This window comes from Vigna unguiculata, chromosome 9 (genome assembly GCF_004118075.2).
Source record: "Vigna unguiculata cultivar IT97K-499-35 chromosome 9, ASM411807v1, whole genome shotgun sequence".
In the NCBI taxonomy this organism is placed as follows: Eukaryota; Viridiplantae; Streptophyta; class Magnoliopsida; order Fabales; family Fabaceae; genus Vigna; species Vigna unguiculata.
In genome coordinates this window covers 38,435,011-38,454,833 of record NC_040287.1, presented here as the reverse complement: position 1 = coordinate 38,454,833, position 19,823 = coordinate 38,435,011, and the positions used below count along the sequence as shown (strand labels likewise).

The 19,823-nt window shown below is 35.6% G+C and overlaps 4 protein-coding genes and 1 non-coding gene across 5 annotated transcripts; 3 read left to right on the top strand and 2 right to left on the bottom strand.

Annotated features, from left to right (window-relative positions):
• The first annotated feature begins 3,517 nt into the window (after positions 1-3,517).
• On the top strand, positions 3,518-4,859 carry LOC114162756 (auxin-responsive protein IAA28). The gene is made up of 4 exons (XM_028046722.1): positions 3,518-3,829; positions 3,975-4,225; positions 4,314-4,404; positions 4,520-4,859. Exons 1-4 carry the CDS (start codon positions 3,582-3,584, stop codon positions 4,578-4,580), a joined length of 651 nt encoding a protein of 216 aa, XP_027902523.1. The 5' UTR covers positions 3,518-3,581; the 3' UTR covers positions 4,581-4,859.
• Positions 4,860-5,840: 981 nt separating this feature from the next.
• TRNAR-CCG lies at positions 5,841-5,913 on the bottom strand. Its single transcript has one exon. It is a non-coding gene; the product is annotated as a tRNA-Arg (tRNA).
• A 1,329-nt stretch (positions 5,914-7,242) lies between these two features.
• Positions 7,243-9,936, top strand: LOC114196297 (putative clathrin assembly protein At2g25430). The gene is made up of 2 exons (XM_028086896.1): positions 7,243-7,504; positions 7,587-9,936. Exon 2 carries the CDS (start codon positions 7,616-7,618, stop codon positions 9,575-9,577), a length of 1,962 nt encoding a protein of 653 aa, XP_027942697.1. The 5' UTR covers positions 7,243-7,504; positions 7,587-7,615; the 3' UTR covers positions 9,578-9,936.
• A 3,128-nt stretch (positions 9,937-13,064) lies between these two features.
• LOC114196104 lies at positions 13,065-15,351 on the top strand. The gene is made up of 4 exons (XM_028086630.1): positions 13,065-13,260; positions 13,328-13,442; positions 13,602-13,716; positions 14,602-15,351. The coding sequence occupies exons 1-4, from the start codon at positions 13,160-13,162 to the stop codon at positions 15,129-15,131; spliced, it is 861 nt and encodes a 286-aa protein (XP_027942431.1). The 5' UTR covers positions 13,065-13,159; the 3' UTR covers positions 15,132-15,351.
• Positions 15,352-16,138: 787 nt separating this feature from the next.
• Positions 16,139-19,559, bottom strand: LOC114163891. Its single transcript, XM_028048263.1, has 4 exons — positions 18,912-19,559; positions 18,453-18,641; positions 17,405-17,830; positions 16,139-17,323 (listed from the first exon to the last, which is right to left on the bottom strand). Exons 1-4 carry the CDS (start codon positions 19,287-19,289, stop codon positions 16,373-16,375), a joined length of 1,944 nt encoding a protein of 647 aa, XP_027904064.1. The 5' UTR covers positions 19,290-19,559; the 3' UTR covers positions 16,139-16,372.
• Positions 19,560-19,823: the final 264 nt, after the last annotated feature.

Genomic DNA, 19,823 nt, shown 5'->3' with positions numbered 1-19,823 from the left:
CTCAACTTTGAGCAGCAATATTAAAAGAGCTCCAGAAAGAACGCAGATTTTGTAGCAGTTCAGTTGGACAACACGTAAAAGAAAATCAGAAATGTCTTCACTTTGTTTCCTCTAGAAAGAAAGTTGTTCTGGATTGCTACGATAAATCAAAGCAGATAATCATGATTTGCACACATAATAATTATGGTTTGCAATAAAGAGTTTGATTTAACATTACCATACTCAATGTTTGTTCCTCACAACAATCAACAAGGAGTTCAATGCACGCTTTGGCTATTGTGCTTTCACATTATCAATTAATTCAATTTCTTAAAATCTATTTGTCTACTTCAGCAGTTGAAGGCATATATGCATATGCAACTCACACAAAATGAGTTTGAGCACTAAACATAATGGAAGAGATTAATAACTAATATAATTAAAGTTATTCAAACTAAAGATAATTGAGAAAATTGAATTATTAGGAGTGAACGAGTTACGAGGTTATCTTAATTAAGCGAACAGAAAGTGGTTCTAATGCATAAGACGAAAGTTTATGTTGTCCTTTAATCGAAGACAAAGTTAGGCACAAATAAAAATTGGTTTGGGAACTCTGAAAAACATAGTGATAATGTGTTGATGCATATCGTTTCCTTGAAGTGGGCCATCGAATAAACTTTAGAACAGAATCTTTTCGCCATCAAGATTCGAGAGGGACACCGAATCCATGATCGGTTCACATTGCTACTCAAGTTAAAGTAAATTTTATATTTCCAAACTTTATTCCAACTATCAAGAATAGCTTGTAATTTTATCTAGATAATAAAAAAAATCATTTTAATGCAATCAATTTCTGTCGAATTTGATCTAATCCGTTCGTGAAACTAAATAAAATTCAAAAACCTGAACATGTGATAAAAGCTTCAAAATATATAACTCACTAATCGAATTGTGATAATTAAAAATAGAAAAATGAAGTTAGTAAAACTTCTAAAAATGTAAATATGTTCAAAAGGTGGGTGAGTTCATGCTCTTTAATATCTGGAATTGAACAAAAAATGTCTTATATACAAAATTGAGTTAGAATTATTTAAAATACGAAGTTAAATGATAAGCGTAAATTTTTAAAGAATTTTGGAAGTGGAGTTACATTAAAAATACTCTAAAATAAAGTTAAATTAGAAATGTTAAAAATCTAGAGATAAGATAAAGATGTTTATGGATCAATAATCAAATGGTAGAATTCAGCAGTAATTAAGTTGACAAGTTATTATATACAAATAAATTTTAACAAAATGCACTAGTTTTACATTTTTTTCTTTAAAATGAAAAAATAAAATAAAAATACAAGGTAAAATAGATTTTGAATATTTTAAATGAACTTATTCAATTTTTTATTTTATATTCAATTCATGATTAAGTTTTTTAGTATAAAACTAGTTACTAGTATTTCATTACGAGTATATTCTTTTTTATTTCACCGTTCGTAAAAATGTTATGTGATAAATATAGATAAAAACTAGCATATAAACAATATAAATATCCTTCTAAAGTTTGTGTAATTTTTATTGACTTTATATCTATCTCGTTTTCCCCTTAAAGAGTTTAACTGCACCCATATATGACACACTCCAATGGAAACTTTACGAAAAGATTATTCATAAAAATAGAAATGCTTTCATATACTGCTTTAAAAAGATCGAAAATGAAAAAAGAAAAATTATAATTTTTCTTTCAAGAATTCAAAAAATTACATATATAATAAAATTTACATCATAAATACACAACAAATATGAGAGTGTCCTCTGGTTGATAAATAGTTTGATATTTAATTTTTTTACATCTCACACCATGTTTCGTTAACCTTTATTACAAAAAGTGTTGTTTAAAGTAGAAAATAACAATATTAAACAATTATCATTAATTAATTCTTATAAATTATATAAGAGTTTTTTTTTTTTTCAAATCTTGATCGGAGGACAAAGAAGCTTATGTTGAAAGTTTCCAAGAACAAAAGTCTAAATCGTCTAAATCTATAAGGGCAAACAATATCTATAAATTTATTATTTTAAGATTTTTAGATTAAAATTGCTGTCAATATCTTATACATAGGTTAAATTCATATTTGATTCGTATTGTATTTCGGGTAATTTGATAAAAAAACCCAACAGATTATATGTTTAGGAATTAATGATATGATCCTGAAAAGTAGCATTAAGGAGAGACAAAGGTGGGAGTTGTGAAGAGTGATGGTTACCCAAGTGTTGGATGTGGTGAGTTGTAGAGAGTGGGAGCAGTAATCAATGCCAGGTAAAGGGCAAACAAGGACTCAGACCTTTCATATTTTTGGGGTCCTAGGATTCTTCTACTTTGCATCCTTCACCGCACCACAACCAGATACAACCTCTTCCACTGCTCCTGCAACACTTTAGTCAATACCTCTATACCTGGACCAGCACCCCATTTTCCTCTATTCATAGCCCTACACTACCATTTTCGTTTTCGTCCATGGACCATGCTACATACCTTTCTCCACCCATTACTTCAAACATAATCAGAAACAAACTATTGTTTACAACACTAACATGGTACCAGGTTGCTACGGGATTAATTAATTATTAATCAACCCATTAATTGAAAATTTTATTATTATATATCATCAAATAATCAACCAAGGTGAAGCGTATGTGTGCATCAGTGGAAATAGGGAAGTTCTGAGTTCCTCTAAAATCATGATACGTTTGACGGACATCAACCTACACATTGGACATATTAGCAAACAATATCAACAGGTGCATGAACTGCTACTTTCTTTCTTCTTTTTAAACATTTTTGCTCAAGAGTTTGATACAAGTTCAACATGATTAATCAGAATCAGAGGGGGGCGACAAAAAAATTGACACACGATGTTAGGTCATAAAGAGATTCCACTAGAAAACGAAAAAGAAAACCAATCGTATCTTAAACAAATACAAGTTGTTCCGTTTTGATAAATAACGTAACATTATATTATGTTATATATGCATTCTTTCTGCTTATCTGTCTGTGTCTCATTTATCTTGAAATGGATATCAACACATCGTGTTTCCAAGATTAGATTCTTCCCCAGTTGATGAACCTAATCTGTAGTCTTTTCAGAATGATCATCTTCACCCAATTATGGTGTTAATGAATGCGATAGTTTCCTAAAACATTAATACATGATTATTATACTAAGTATATAATAAATTAACCAAAGCAATGAAAAAAAGAAAAATTCTAGAGAGAGAATATATATGTAGGTGGGGACACATGTAGGAAAATTGAGACAACTAAAAGAAAGCGGGTAAAGTGGTTGTGGCACGTTGCTGCTCTCATTCCTCAACTAGCTTATGATGCTGCTTCACTTTTAGCCGACCCAGTTTCCATGTTGTCTTTAACTATCCTTCTTTCATAAGACAGTGTCCTTTTCATTCTTATGCCTCACTCACACATGCACACAAGAACACACTCACACACACACACACACATATATATATATATATATATATATATATATACTTATTGCAAGTCTCAAAGGTCTAATAATAATCTCAATAACTTTGGTTATACCACGTGCACACATGGAACTTCAGTTAGGTCTTGCTCTCTCTACCGCTGAGGAATTCAAGTCCAAACAAATAGTGAGTTCAGAGTTATGGAGACCCAGTTGCGGTTCTGAAAGTGGAAAACATGTCAAACACAAGCGCAACTTTGAAGAGTCCTTTCAACGTTTTCTGAAACCTTTCCCTTTACTAGTATGGAGTGGCCAGCCAAATGAAGAAGATGACCGTAGTCAAAAACTGCGTAGAAACATTCACACACCCAACAAGTAAGTTCTGTTTCCTTCTAAAACTAGAAATTATAACATTTGGATCATAGAATAATTGCACTGTGGTTTCTACTACTGCTGGAGAACTAAAATTTCTGAAAATAAGAAACTATATCTTAGTTTTACTTTTATGATGTACATACAGGAACGGTAATGAAGAAAACCATTTGGTGGGGTGGCCACCAGTGAAATCATGGAGAAGGAAAGAACTTCATCAGCATCATCCTGGAAGAGGCGAAATCAGGAACGTTGGGATTCAAAATCAAAGTAGAGGACCAAACTCTTTATATGTCAAGGTTAACATGGAAGGAGTAACCATAGGAAGGAAAATCAATTTGAGGCTTTTCAACTCGTATAAAACACTTACAAACGCCTTGATCAACATGTTTGCTAAATGTAAGTGAATAGTTCTGCATTTTTTTTCTTGCTGTTTTGAGGTGTATATGGTGGATTCGGTTTTTGATTTTGTCTATACACTGTGCAGACCAAAAATTGGAGGAAGCTGGAGAAAGTTACACACTCACCTTTCGAAACGAGCAAGGGGATTGGCTGCAAGTAGGACATGTTCCATGGCAGTAAGTGCATATTTTATACACAGATTGATTTTATTTGGATAAAAAAAGTGAGAGTTTGGGAATATTATGATGAAATGTTAAGGTATCTGAAGAATAACATTTTGTTGATTTGCAGATCATTTGTTGATACAGTGCGGCGTTTGGTGCTACTGAAGAATGGAAGTGAAACTATTTGATACAGTTTATATAATTTTGCTATGATGCTGTTTATGGTGCTCCCTTCGGAGAAAAAGTATTTGCTTTGAAAAGGTTGCAGAGAGCAAAATATGAAAAGTTGGATTTCAAGTAACTGCTTCAACTTTAATTCTTTAGTAATAACTTTGTGTTACAGTTGTCTTACCTAGTTTGTGATTCCACAACCTTATTCCTCCCATACAAATAACTGTAACTGCAGACTTTTCTTTGTGATTAAGGATTGTCTTCAACACAATAAATTCGTTATTTCTCTTGTTTTATACTTAACTTGATATTTTTTATGCAATATTTTCAATTAAGTAACATTAATCGTTTAAATTTTAGTAAAAGTTACAATTATATATAATTTGTTATACCTTGAGTATTTTAGTCCATTTTATTTAAAAGAAAATTATTTTTTAAGAAAGTTTTATTAACAAGATAATGTACGCCTGATAGTATTTCAATAAATGAAAAAAAAAATAATATGACTTAAGAAAAGAAAAATATTTAATATATATTAAAAATAAATTTTATCAAGCTTTATAAAAAAAATTGTTAAAATATCATAGTTTATTTAAATGCCGGACACGTATCACACGTATCACAATTAAACCAAAAAAGTTGTTTATTCTTCTTCTACTTTTCGAGTTACAAAAGATGCCAATTTCGCACAAATCTTGAAATGTTTGACAATATCTTTCTAAAACAAATTACAGTAATAAAGTGGGAATAATTGAAAAACTAATAAGGAACAAATTATGGGTATGTAATTTGCAGAAGTTTAATTGTAGTGAAAATTTAATTTCTTGTTTAAACCTTTTCTTTCTTCAAAAAGGAAGTATGAAAATTTTCTTTTATGTAGTTGTTTTGTATATTATTGGTTTCCTTTCCCTTTTTCTTTTGTCCATTAAAGTGAGTGATGACAGCCTTAAAATCACCACAAATTTAGTTTTAACAATTTTTTCTGATAAGTCACCCCATAGAGTATAACTGCCATTTTAGTGAGATATACCTAACTTCACATCCACTTTGACTACAGTGGTTATGGTTGCTTAAATGGTTTTCTTCATCTTTGCATTTAATAAATAATTCTATAATTTATTTTATCTTTCTGAAATGTCTTACTCCCTTTGACTCCATCATTCTGAAAAAAAAAAAGTGAAACCTTTTATCAATTAAAATAAGAAGGTAAAAAAGGAAAAAAGAAAAATAATATAAATTACTTAACTCGATGATGTTTTCTAAAAAAAATAAAAAAACGATCACGGTGGGACTCGAACCCACAATCTCCCGCTCCGGAGGCGAGCGCCTTATCCATTAGGCCACGCGACCATTTGATATTATAATTTGAGACACAATTTACTTTGTAGGTTAAATTATGCAAAACAACATACACGTAAAGATGTGAGTGGTTGTTCATCATTGCCCAGCGACCTAACTTGACCACTGTTAGATTAAGACTTTATATTTTGTTTAATAAAAGAGGTCAACATTTTATATGCATAAAAGGGTTAAGATTTAATATTATAGAAGTTACTTTCAACTTATGGGCAAGTGTTGAGGTAAATAGATATAACATTCGCTTAAAGGCTCATTAATAAATTTTTTTTAAGAGTTTACGATAAAAATAAAAATTTTAGCACACAGTTTCAAGAAAGTAATTAAAACCTGCAACAACAAAAATTAGTGATAATCAAATTCCATAAACAGAAGACCTGAAAAAGTCCTTGAATGTTGTGAGGTTTGGAAGGTTTGGTTGATTGTTTCCGCTTTCTATCCTTTGGTCACATGGATTCCAACGGGGTACGAAGTCGTTGTTGAAAAAAAAACACAAATTCAAAGTCTAGATTTTAATAACTATTGAATCAATTTTAACTCCAACGACCAAAGAAATGGTTTAAAGAGTCAAAATAGAATTCAATAGAAAGCATGCGTTGGATTAGAATTCAACAGCTAATTACTCGTTCAGAATCAGCTGTGATATAGATGCACCGTAATAAAAAACATTTTTTTCCTTTGTTTTTGAGCTGGCAAGTGAACACTGCTACCTGTATTGTTTAAAATATTTATAGTTTTAAGATTTTTCTACTAAACATTATTGATTTTAACGGATATGGTTGTATTCAATAATCATATTTGCCTCGTTCATTTTCTAACTTGACCCTTTTTCCAATAGACAAACTTATGAGCAGTAAATGAGGAACATGCTTAACTATCACCTTATTATAATTGATTAACCGCTAATTTAAGAGATAATTATTATTCGTGAGTTGAGTATTTGAGGATTAGAAAAAACAATTTGCATAGAATTAAAGATTATTATTATTATTATTATTATTATTTAAAGTAAAAGAAGAAAAAGAATGAAGTGGAAAAAAAGGAGAAAAAGGCAAACACAGGAGACAAATGCTAACATTGGTTGCTTGGGATGAATCCAAGGCATTTCAGATTTCAACATCCCACCGACGACTTGCGAATTCTACTTCAGGAAGTGGGACCCATCTAATCAGAGAGGCAATGGGGTTCCACGTGTTCACATCGCAACGGAAAGATAAAAAACAAAATGGGTATGAGGAAGGAGGAACGCTGTCCACGTCACCGTAAGCCGTACGCACTACGCGTCGCAGCGAATCGCTACCCTCCCTGCAGATACAGAGAGTTTGGGTAGGCGGTAGCTATTGGTATTAGAGTTTATTAGAGTTTACAAGAACAGGCTTTTGTTTGTATTTCTCTTTTTTCTCTCTCTCTCTCTCTCATCGCAGATCTGAGAGTCTCACAGATCACAGGGTTCCACGGAGTTCACGCATTTTGACCCTTTTATTCTCCGCTGGCTATTCACCCGAACGCCACGCTCCAATAATCTAGCTCCGATTCCCTCCAATCGGATCCCCGTACTCGAATTCGCGCGGATCTAGGAGCTCAGGTAAGACCAGAGGATTTATCAATTCAATCTGAACGGATTTCTGGTTTTTCAAGATTTGTTGATTGATTCAGTGAGGGTTTAGTGTGTGAGTGAGTAAGGTTGGGGTTTGCGATGGCTCCCACGACGATCCGGAAGGCGATTGGGGTGGTGAAGGACCAGACCAGCATAGGGATTGCGAAGGTCGCCAGCAACATGGCGCCGGAAATGGAGGTCGCGGTGGTCAAGGCCACCAGCCACGACGACGACCCCGCCAGCGAGAAGTACGTCAGGGAGATCTTGAACCTCATGTCGCACTCGCGCGGCTACGTCCACGCATGCGTCTCCGCGGTGTCCAAGCGTTTGGGGAAGACGCGCGACTGGATTGTGGCGCTCAAGGCGCTCATGCTCGTGCACAGGCTCATGAACGAGGGTCCCCCCCTGTTCCAGGAGGAGATCCTTTACGCCACCCGCAGGGGAACACGGCTCCTCAATATGTCTGATTTCAGAGACGAGGCTCACTCCAGCTCCTGGGATCACTCCGCTTTTGTGAGGACCTATGCTATGTATCTCGACCAGAGGCTTGAGTTGATGCTGTTTGATAGAAAGAGCACCGCCGCCGGTGCCGGTGGTGGTAGTGTTGGCGGCGGCGGTGGTGCTGATGATAGGTTTGGCGGAAGGGACAATTTCCGGTCGCCGCCGTACGAGTACGGTGGTGGGGACTATAGAGGGGAAGGTAGTTATGGGTATGATAATGGGATGAGGAGGACGAGGTCTTTTGGGGACATGAGTGAATCGGTGGGCAGGGGGGATGAGAGGAGTGTTGTTGTGAGTGTGACTCCTTTGAGGGATATGACTCCGGAGAGGGTTTTCGGTAAGATGGTTCATTTGCAGAGGTTGTTGGATCGGTTTCTGGCTTGTAGGCCTACTGGGTTGGCGAAGAATAGTAGGATGGTCTTGATTGCTCTGTATCCGGTGGTTAAGGAGAGTTTTCAGTTGTATGCTGATATATGTGAGGTTTTGGCTGTTTTGCTTGACAAGTTCTTTGATATGGAGTATGCCGATTGCGTGAAGGCTTTTGATGCTTATGCCAGTGCGGCTAAGCAGATTGATGAGCTTGTTGCTTTTTATAATTGGTGTAAGAATACTGGTGTGGCGAGGTCCTCGGAGTACCCTGAGGTTCAGAAAATTACCAGCAAGTTGCTTGAGACGTTGGAGGAGTTTGTGAGGGATAGGGCCAAGAGGCCGAAGAGTCCCGAGCGAAAAGAGGAGGCTCCACCTGTAGAGAAGGTAGAGGAGGAGCCGGCACCAGATATGAACGAAATCAAGGCATTGCCTCCTCCGGAGAATTATACCCCTCCTCCTCCGCCTGAGCCTGAGCCTAAGCCCCAGCCGCAGGTTACAGAGGATTTGGTGAATCTGAGAGATGATGCAGTCACGGCAGATGACCAGGGGAATAAGTTTGCTTTGGCACTCTTTGCTGGCGCGCCTGCCAATAATGCAAATGGATCATGGGAAGCATTCCCTTCAAATGGACAACCAGAAGTGACTTCGGCCTGGCAAAACCCAGCTGCAGAGCCCGGAAAAGCTGATTGGGAATTGGCATTGGTAGAGACCGCAAGCAATTTGTCGAAGCAGAAGGCAGCTTTAGGTGGTGGTTTGGATCCTCTATTGTTGACTGGCATGTATGATCAAGGAATGGTGAGGCAGCATACCAGCACTACCCAATTGAGTGGAGGGAGTGCAAGCAGTGTGGCATTGCCAGGACCGGGGAAGACTACAACCCCTGTTTTGGCTCTCCCTGCCCCAGATGGATCTGTTCAGCCAGTTAATCAGGATCCATTTGCTGCATCATTGAGCATTCCACCCCCATCATATGTCCAAATGGCTGATATGGAGAAGAAGCAGCATTTGCTTGTGCAGGAGCAGCAGGTGTGGCATCAGTATGCAAGGGATGGGATGCAAGGCCAATCTAGTTTGTCCAAACTGAGTGGCCCTGGATACTATGCCGGAGGTCCTATGCCCATGATGCCTTATGGAATGCCCCCAGTCAATGGAATGGGACCTCCAACCGGGTATTATCAAACTCCTTACTGATATCCCTTTCCCTCTTTTGTGTCACATATCTATAGGTTGTTTCGTTTATTTTTTACTATGACATAGTGTTTTCCTTGTTTCAAATGATGTCATCTTATTCTTGAGATCTACATATTAGTACGACGGGGATGCCAAGGGAACTGAGAGTTGAAAGGGACAAATTCGTGTTGGGTTTTGATGCCTGGGAGATGTGTAACTCATTTGTGATGTCTCTCTGTATTTTGTAATACTAGCATTTTCTTCTCGATTTTGTACTTGCTCCTTCAAAAAACAAACGATTAACTACTGTAAATTTTTATTGAATGCTGGTGCTGATGATCTTGATTGGTTATACCAAATGATATTCCATCCTGTAGGAACCTGCTTTGACGGCCTATTCTTAAACTTTATCGGCAAGTAGTTGTTCCTTTATAGTGGTGTTAGTGTTAGATATATTAGGGAATAGATTTTCAATCTGTGGACATTTTTTGTTTTCTTCTTACCTTTGGTCACCTAATTTAACTGCATCACCATTAATATTTCCGTGTACCATAATTAGATGTCAAGTAACATCGATATGGTTGTCCCATACTCTTCAGTTCCTATCATTCATACCTCTTCCGTTTGAATTTTTAAACTATTTCTGTTAGATCTTTGGTTGAAAATTGTCTAAATGGCGAGAGAAGACAGACAAACAGTCTGTCACTGTAAGCTGTAGTTGTTTCTCTCTTCAAGCTTTGCGGTTGGGTGTGGGAAAAGTTTTGATGTGAGTGTTGCTGGTTGCGCTGTGGCCTGTGGGAGCATTTCTTTCCTTTGTATAGCTTGTTTTCTAATTAACAGAGTTACTGTAATATCTTCATTCAATTATCCGTTGATATTTTATCCGACAGTGAAATTTTAAATAATGCGAGTTATATGACAACCCATGATTCTATAATAGTCTAAAATAGCACCTTTAGTTACAGTATCGGCTTGCTTGCAGCAGTCGATATGGTGACAGTGTTAAATGAAATTGTGCATGAACTATAGATAATGGATAACATCATAGCAAGACATGTTCGCCTTAGGAAAGTTGTTTATGATTTTTTTTTTTAAATGTTTCAATTACTTGATTAATAAGTTCATCGATAATTGTTAAACTTATTTTAGAAAGTCACAATAAGCTTTCTGCGCGGTCTTTCCAAGTTACTTTAGACGAAACATGCGAAAGAGAATTTTGTTTTAGTTATGATTTTAAGATTTTTGCAAACGCAAAACAAAAGTTCTTTTAATTTTTCGACTGAGTAAAGTACCAAAACTGCGATATTTTAAGCAGTTTTATTTATTTTGATTGATCTTACTGTTTGTATAAACATAAGTTTTAGGTGGTAACGAATCCGGTCTTATGGTCCGGTCCATTTAATTCACTTTTCTAGGCGGATTGAATGGAGATATTCAACTGATTTTTTTTTTTTTTAAAATGGGCTAAAAAATTTCAAAGTAATATATAGGATTTTGGGTTTCTGTTTTATTTTGGTACGAAATATGTTGATTTAAGACTCTATTTTAAGTCAGAAAATAATCTGTATAAGTAAATGCTTTCCTTTGATAATTTGTGTTAGTATTAAAAGTAAATTAGAGGAAGTAAATGAAATGACACGATTAAAAGAATCAGTTGGATGAGAGTCGCTGATGAGCTTTAAATGATTTTTTGTCATTTTATATTTTCAATTCATTTTCCGGGTAAACCTGTCAATCCGTACATGCATACATAGATATTATATTTTGGTTACACTCGCACTTGCAAGATTAATTTCAATTGCTGATATTTTTTAAAATTTGGAGATTGAGAAATACCATTAGATTGAAGAATGTTTCTGAAATACAGAGACTGGGAATGAGGATAACTTGAAATAGTTTAGTTTCTTTTGGTAGTTTGAAAAAGAAAGGAAATATTGAGAATATTTAATTGAAATAGTGGGAGTAAATAAAAGTGAGAAGTTGAGTTTGAAAAGTACGTGGCAATAGAAAAGTAACATTTGAGAAAATGACGGAAAGGTTGTTTGTAGTTTTGGAGGATAGAACTTTATCGACTTCTCCGTCCATTTTGTTTTTTGTTGGTCGCATTTCCCAATTAGATTTCTGTGGTTATCTGTAGAAATACGCATGAGGCGGGTGAAAATAATAAAACCTATATTTTTTTTACAACACACGTAAGATTCTCGTGCATCCACCTTTTCCGCTGTGTCACATTACAAATGTATCCCTTCAATGCATCTCTTGTGGAAAAGATACCTGATATTTACAATGTTACGATAATTAAGACTAATATTTTTTAATTATTTATTTTAATTTTTTAAATTAAAATGATAGATTAAAAATAAATAAAAAAATAAATCAAAATATCATTATTCTATGAAACTTAATGTCAGAGTCATAGCAGTTGCCAAACACTACAAATTAAATAAGATATTGAAGCCCAACTAATGGAGTAAGACCAAAGGGATGGGAAATTTTGTTGGTGGGTTACATAACCTGGCCTTAGAAATTGACCATAACTTCTTTTTTCCGACGTTAATTTCTCGAAAAGTATTATATTTGTTGTCAATTAAAAACGATGTGTCCTATGTCGTACCTTAACCTTAGAAACTTACCTCGGCGCTAGAATAAAATATTAACATATTAAGTAAGGTACATGTGTTATGTGTTGTTCAATAGAGGAATAAAAGTAACACCATATACTTTGTGGACATTACTAAATAAGCATTACTCTCATAACTGTTTGAGAAGAATTTGAAATGAAGCATCTTTTTATTCGATATTTTGTTTTGTCAGTCCGAATAATATAGGAGTACGAGGAGATGTACATTCGAATTTCACTTCTCTGTTCTTTCATCACTCTTCATCCAAATTCTGTTTTAACTATGAAGTAATCAAGATTTTCTTACCAAAATGAAGTAATCTCTCATGATTTCTCAATTTATTACTTTTATTTTACTTTTTTACGTAACGTAGAGTTTTGTTTGTTTGTTATTCGTGCTCCTATTGCATTCATTTCCATTCCCACTTCCCAATGCATTGTCTAATGTTTTTATTGTCATCATCGTTTTGGTTGCCATAGTAATACCAGAACATATTAATAATCATTAAAGATGGAATTTTCTTATTTTATATTTTCTATGTTTGCATATCATATTGTTTTTATTTAGATCCTAACTGTACTGTTACAATATCTGTGTTGTCGAACTAGCTATTGATAATTAAATACTTTGTTGTCAAACTATTTCTTAATATAAAACAAATTGAAAGGGTAGCATTCATATATTTTGATAACTAATAGTAATAAAAATGAAGGTTAAAAAAAGGTTTAAATAGTGTTACATTTGTTTTTAGGGTCACCGACAGTGAGAAGATGATGAAAGGTGAACAGTGAAGACAAAAGAGTCTTTTTTTTTTTTTAATTTATTTTATATATTTGTTTTGGAAGTGGAGAAGTAATTAAAAAAATAAGAAAAAGCAAAAACCAGTACAGTGTAGAAGTTCAGTTACCCTTCTTACCCACACTAACATCACACAAAATTCACATTTTAGAACAGAGGACTCTGTTTTTCTCTAATCACCACCATGCCCCGTTCAGCTTCCAAACCTTACGATTGCGTCAAAGGAACATGGCACACTCAGATACACCAACCCATTCGAGGAACCCTTATTCAAGAAATTTTCAGGTCCTTTTCTTCTCCCACTCACACTTCTTCTTCCTCTAATTTCTAACCTTCATTTTTTATTTTATAGGGTTGTGAACGAGATACATAGCTCTTCCACTAAGAAGAAAAAAGAGTATCAAGAGAAGCTCCCCGTTGTTGTCCTCAAAGCAGAGGAAATTGTTTACTCCAAAGCTAATTCCGAGGTAACCAAACCAACGTTGTTCCTTTTTTGTTTCAAAAAGGAAAACGCAGAAATTATTTGAGGGTTTCTATTTTTTGCGGGCGCTGCAAAGAAAAACATCTTACGATGGTGTTGAATCAATAGTGGTCGTGATAATAATTGGAATTGTTTTCTTGGGCAGGTGGAATACATGGACCTTTCAACTCTTTTGGACAGAACCAATGCTGCCATTGATACAATAATTCGATGCGATGAGCACACACAAACTGGAGAGTATCTGCGACCTTGCATCGAAGGTATTTTTTACTTTAATCAACGCTCACATCAAATAGAAAAAGTCGAAGGTTTCGACTTTTGTTCATCACCTTTTAAATAAAAAGGGAACAAATGCTTTCGCATGCGATGAGAGAACAGAAAACTTACCATAAGGATTTATCTCTTTTCTTTTAGCACCAAAGGGAGGATGTGCACTTGCCAAGTACTGTAAATTTAAGCAGTGTAAAGGATTTTTTTTTTTGAACACTTTTTTTCGAATGAAGTTAGAAGGAGTTTTTTAAAGAAAGGAAAGTAAAGAAGTGTGAAAGATTATCTCTTTGCCTTGCTTCTTTGGTTTATCTCCAATGTAATAAAATAATTCTTTAAATTGTGAAAGATTAGTAAAATAAAATAAGTCATCTAATTAGAAATCAGGGAATGCTGACCCTTAAGAAAGACTAACATTTTAAATTAAATAGAAGGATAAAAGTACTCTATGGGCATGTTTGGAAAGCCATGTCCTTTAACGGATTTTTACCATTCCAATGTAATAAGTAGAAGCCATGGAAGAGGTTCTTTCACTTGACAAATATGCAAACACATGTTTGTTTGAAAGAGTTTTTGTCAATTTCCAAAATTTGTTTAAGCAATAGTGACAATAGTTGGACATTAAAAGGAAGTTGTGAACGTCTCATTCTTGTTCTTTCTATTTTCTTTTACATCAAACAAGAGAAAAGAAAAATCGTCTTTTTAATTTCTATGTACTTTTTCTCATTCCTAACATCTAGAACAAATATTTTTTGCATTAGCTACTATTTAAGCAAGTTATTCTTCAGCTTCCTCATATCTCTGATTGGTGGTAATTGTTGCACACACGTGTTATGTGTACTTTTCCTTCTTCCATTGTTGTTATTATTATGGTTCAGCTGCTCTGAGTTTGGGGTGCTCTCTGACAAAAACCTCCTCGAAGAGTCAGCCCAACAGCCAACGTTGTTACCTAAATCGCAACACTGAAGAGGTTCGCAATCTCTTTCATGATCTCTCAATGAAATCGCAATATGTGTCTGAGCATGTAGCTTCAACCAGTAAAAAACAGTGCGTGGAACACCAAGCACCACCAAATTTGTTTTCAGTTTATCCTTTGTACTATGGTAACAACGTTCAACCCTACCAGCCTCAACATGGGTTCAACGTGTCACATGTATCTGTTTCTCACACCAGTGGACCTACCCCTGTTGTTGGTGCTGAGAATCCCCTAGCCCATAACTTCAATTCTTCAAGTGGGGGCTCCCAATCATTCATTTTCAATGGGAATTTGGCGAATCCATGCACAAACAAGTGTGATCTATCATTGAGGTTAGGACCATCTAACAGTGTACCATCCCCTAGTTTTGAAAATGGTCACATTCGGAAAACTGAAGTGAAAAGCAAGTTTAAGTGTTGGAAGCCCTTATAAGGAGAAATAAGTGTGAAACTTCAAGGGCATTTCCGTGAGAGTGCAACCAACGACAGTACAACCACAACGGTGGTTTTTAAGGTTTGTTTTCAGCTTTAGATTGGGTGTGTTCTAACTTTGAGAAACGGTGGTGGTCTCTCTGTAGACTAGACTTGTGTGTTAAAATTAATGCAAACTATGGTTTTATCATTATAATATCAGACATTGTATTTCTCTGTGTTGGGCTTTTGTTGAGTTGCTAAAATATCTGTTGAATGATATTTTTATGTGTCTCGAGATATTCAGAGAACATAATCAACGGATACCAGATATCGAATATATTTGAATGTTGAAATCTAATATTTAAATGAATGAGTGGAACCACCTTGTGAAAATGTATGGTTTAAATGTAGACACGAGTATTGGTGAAAAGACACAAATGAATCATTGTGTTTTTACATGAATGGCATGTTCCCTTTTTATTCATTTCCCATCACACTATTTAAACAAAGGGTTAGGTAGTGTAAATGTAGTTGGTATCGTGGTGGTACTTGTTTGTTGAAATATGAACTCGATGCTAAAATAATAATTCAAGTATAAGACAAACTTCAACCAAGTCTATAAGGTCTTATTTTGGGATATCTTCTGTAAGTTCATATCTCCGTCTATATAATATTAAAATTATATATATAAAAAAAATGGAAACGTACATTTTATTTTTAGATGTAAAATAGAAAGAAACAAGAGAAATAGAGAGGAAAAGAATGAAGGAGGACAAATAAAGTGATAGATAGAAGAAGTTACAATAAAATTTGTAGAGCAAGATGTCCAAAATAGTTGGACAAAATGGTGTTAACTTTTGGACGGTAAAGAATCGATAAAAAAAGGGAAATGTTGTGGACAATTATATGGCATCTGCAGCGACATTTCTTTCGTTTTTCTAATTTAAACCCATTCAATTAATCAAAAATCGAAAGTATAACTGTTGTATCAACTAATGATGCTTTTATAATGTTCTTGATCTTCGATTTCAGTAAAATCAATAGCACGATTTTAATAGTTTAAAAGTTGTCACCAAAATAGAGGTACAGCCGCCAAAACTAAATTATTGTGAATTGCTCAAGGACAATCGTGGATATCTAATCTAAGATTGTTACATGACACATAATTTGATATGTCCAAGGTTTATAAGCATCAGTCCTACAACTACAAAGTTAGGAGGGTCTTCAATGTATCAGAATAATAATGTGATGATTATGCTTCTAATTCAATGTTCCACTTGATAAGAGAGACCACAAAGAATCAGTTGAAGTAACAGAAGAAGAAGAAGATGAAGAAGAGGAAGAGGAAGAAGAAGAAGAGCTATAATGAAAATCGATCTGCAATTGTCGATGAAGATAGGGGCTTGAAACACTCCATTTCTTCTCCTCTTTCTCCAGTTGCCAAACTGGTATAGCCGCAAGAAAGCGTTTAATAAACTCTTTACAACACTCTTTTCCACGACAAATTATCTCACGACTTTCTCCACTTTTTGCACTCTCAGCACCACTAGTTCCCTTTGAAGGCTCCTCTTTTGTCGTGTGTATTTTCTTATACATCAAACTCGAATCATCAAACTTCAATATGAATGCCTGTTGACACCCCTCAAAAAGTCGCTCCCCCAAAGAGTCAATGATGTAGTAAGCATCTTTTTCTACCTTCAACACAAAGAAATGATCGTTCCAACTCACTATGTAAATTCTTGGCTCGTGATCACCCACCTTCATCTTTATCTCGTCCCAAATTTCATCAAACGACATGGCTCCTTTTAAGCACTGAAACTTCTCAGGGGAGAAAAACCCCGTATACGATTTCTGAGGCAGAACAGCAAGAGGTCTTAGATTGGCTTCGATGATCGTCTCAAGGTCAAAATGTTTATCTGGGAAGAGCTTCGAGTAGTAGTCACTGTTACATAGCCTTCTCCATTCTGATGAACCTTGTGTGATGAGTTTCTCGAATTGCGCTCTTGTTGGCATACCGTAGTTGGAGTGAAGCCAATGGGCTATGAGTGCAACTAAAACCGTGCACGCACTCTCACCACAAGCTCTTTCACTCATTTGATCAAAGGAAGCAAAAAATACATTGGTTTTCAACTTTGCCTTCCCATCTCTACTTTTAATCTCCTTGTATTCCCAACTCCTTGCAGTGCCTTTCTGGTATACTTCATTTGGTTTCTGCATAAGTAAACAAAACCATTAGTAACTATCTAGTTGGTCAAAAAGGAGGGACCTTTACAAAATAAGAATGTAACACACCGTGAAAGGACCAGGATACGAGGTTTGAGCTTGTTGTTTGTCAGTGGGTGTCTGAAAGTTCCACCCATTGAGGCTTCTATTCCTCTGCAACCGAGTCTTTCTCTCTGAGGTTGTAAATCTCTCAGAACCCTTTGTGAGAGTTGGCCGTGTGTTGTGGGTTCCACTGTTGTTGCTAGCACTGCTTGTGTTGGAATCGTTGGATGAGTCGTCCGAGTCAAAAATGGGGGATCTATCCGAGTCACAAGGACTGGTTTGTTTTGATTCGTCAATCTTGCCATTGTTTTTCTTTCCCAAGCTTGTGAAATGCTTTACTTTCTCTATAATCCCGTGTTTCTTCTTTGGCTGGACGCTGTTTTCAAAGGGTTTTGCTGTCACCGAGTCACCCTTAGAATTAGAATCTCTCAACTTCAATAACCTTACAGAGACCTGTTCAAAAGAGCAGCGCGGTGAGAAGTTGTATTTTGTCACCACATTTGTATAACCATTTTTGGTTAGATGAGGCTGCCAAATTCCTTTTTCAAACAATAATGAAGTGTTGTTCTCGACGTTTCACTTGTTACGGTCATACTCTATTCTTATTCAAACAAAATTAATGATATGTTGATGTCGTTACTTCTTTTTTTTTTTCATACAACGTAAAGATTAGAAAATGTGTACTGGTAGTATTTTTGACGCAGAAAAAACAGCCACAGACGTCTAAATTTAAAATAATAAAGATACAAAAGGAAAAGACAGAAGCCTCGCTAATCACGGTCAAATTACGTTATTCTAAAAGTGAGTTGCCACAGAAATGAGCAAGGAGAGTCACGAGTTGAAACAACAAAATAGGACATGACATGAGTGGTTTTGTTTGATGAGTTTGTATCCATCCAAGTAAAAATAGAAAATTTCAATGAAGGAACCAAGACTTTCATTCCACTTTTTGTGTGTGTGCTTATGAAAGGGGTTTGACTAAGAGGGGGCAAATAACACACATAATTAATTTTATTAATAATTAATAATTAGTAAAAAGAAAAGAACCAACAAGGAAAACGAGGTTGCAGCGTACCAAAAGGGTAGCTTCTATGCATAAACCATTGACCCTCAACTTGATTGGAAGCCTTCTTTGAAATTGATTATGAGAATTGGACTTCGTCTTCTTCTCCTCCCTCCCCACCAGCTCCGCCACCGCCACGCTCATTTCCGCTTTTCCGACCACCGTCATCTTCGCTTTCGCTTCTCCCCCACCGCCCTCACCCTGCATTTCATTTTTAAACATTATTTCCTCTTACATAAACAAAGACAAAAAATCAATTAATAAACAAATAAACAGAATATATATATATATATATATATATATATATACCCTCCTCCACATAATCTTTGAAATTCATAATAAGACATGAAAAACATCGTTACATGTGTTACGACACTAAAAAACTCTTCAAACAAACATTTCACGATAAAAAACAACAAGAGTGACATATGAATTAGATAATTAGATAATTAGATAATCTTATAATCTTACATATAAGACATGAAATGCGAGGTCGCAAACATCGAGGGAGTTGTCTTTGAGAAGAAGATGAAAAGCGCAGAGGTCACGGTCGTCCCATGTTAGAGAAGGGGATTTGGAAGTGATGGACCTACAGGAAGAGGTTGCGTGAGAGCATCGTCGTTTTGAGAAGGGAGCGAGTGAGAGAGGTGTCGTTTTCTGTTTGGAAGAAGCGGAAGGTTTTTTTTCTTTGTTGGTAGCTGACCCTGTTATTTGGAAGGCGAGCTTGTCGTTTGGGGCACCCAGGGTGGTTCCGAAGAGACCCAATTGGAGCTTGAGTTGGGTAACCTTGAGCGCGCGGTTGTTGGCGTGCCCCGACATCCTGGTGGCCCAGCACTTGATCGGCGACATGTCGTTGTTCCGTACGCTGAATGCTGTGTTTGGTCGGTGGAATAACCATGGATTGAAGACAGGGATAGTTAATTTGGGTAGTGACAGGTAGAATCGGTTGGGTTTGTATATATGTGGTGTGGTTTTGGAAAGTGAAATGAGGAGTGATTGAAGAGAAGGGAAGAGAAGAGAACGTGCTTTTGGAGTCAAAGCGAATTAGTCACAGTTCTGAGTTTCTATATTTCCGCGTCAGCGGAATGCCACGCTCTTCAACACTCTGCATCAACACACGCTTGCTGAATGCGGATCAATTACTTTCTATCTCTGTTTCCCTTTTTAAATCTCTCAAATTCTCACTGTTTTTTCGTTTCATACCCTTAATTTAAATTCTTTTGCAAAACCAACACCGATAATATATATATTTTATAAAATTAACGATTAAAGTATTAACTATTCATTTTTTTATTTTTACTTTTCTGGGTATGTTTACTGTAACGGTCATTTTCAAATCAAAAATATACATTTCAACGACGAAACTAACTTGTGAACCACGTT

What these genes read in the sequence shown, in the direction of transcription:
- LOC114162756 (XM_028046722.1), top strand. Translation starts at nt 3,582, where the DNA reads ATGGAACTTCAGTTAGGTCTTGCTCTCTCTACCGCTGAGGAATTCAAG. An exon ending in AACATTCACACACCCAACAA is followed by an intron (nt 3,830 to 3,974) that starts GTAAGTTCTGTT and finishes ATGTACATACAG; the next exon opens with GAACGGTAATGAAGAAAACC. An exon ending in GTAGGACATGTTCCATGGCA is followed by an intron (nt 4,405 to 4,519) that starts GTAAGTGCATAT and finishes GTTGATTTGCAG; the next exon opens with ATCATTTGTTGATACAGTGC.
- LOC114196297 (XM_028086896.1), top strand. Translation starts at nt 7,616, where the DNA reads ATGGCTCCCACGACGATCCGGAAGGCGATTGGGGTGGTGAAGGACCAG.
- LOC114196104 (XM_028086630.1), top strand. Translation starts at nt 13,160, where the DNA reads ATGCCCCGTTCAGCTTCCAAACCTTACGATTGCGTCAAAGGAACATGG. An exon ending in CTTATTCAAGAAATTTTCAG is followed by an intron (nt 13,261 to 13,327) that starts GTCCTTTTCTTC and finishes TTTATTTTATAG; the next exon opens with GGTTGTGAACGAGATACATA. An exon ending in TCTGCGACCTTGCATCGAAG is followed by an intron (nt 13,717 to 14,601) that starts GTATTTTTTACT and finishes ATTATGGTTCAG; the next exon opens with CTGCTCTGAGTTTGGGGTGC.
- LOC114163891 (XM_028048263.1), bottom strand. Translation starts at nt 19,289, where the DNA reads ATGTCGCCGATCAAGTGCTGGGCCACCAGGATGTCGGGGCACGCCAAC. An exon ending in TCGCATTTCATGTCTTATAT is followed by an intron (nt 18,642 to 18,911) that starts GTAAGATTATAA and finishes AATGAAATGCAG; the next exon opens with GGTGAGGGCGGTGGGGGAGA. An exon ending in CGTATCCTGGTCCTTTCACG is followed by an intron (nt 17,324 to 17,404) that starts GTGTGTTACATT and finishes TTACTTATGCAG; the next exon opens with AAACCAAATGAAGTATACCA.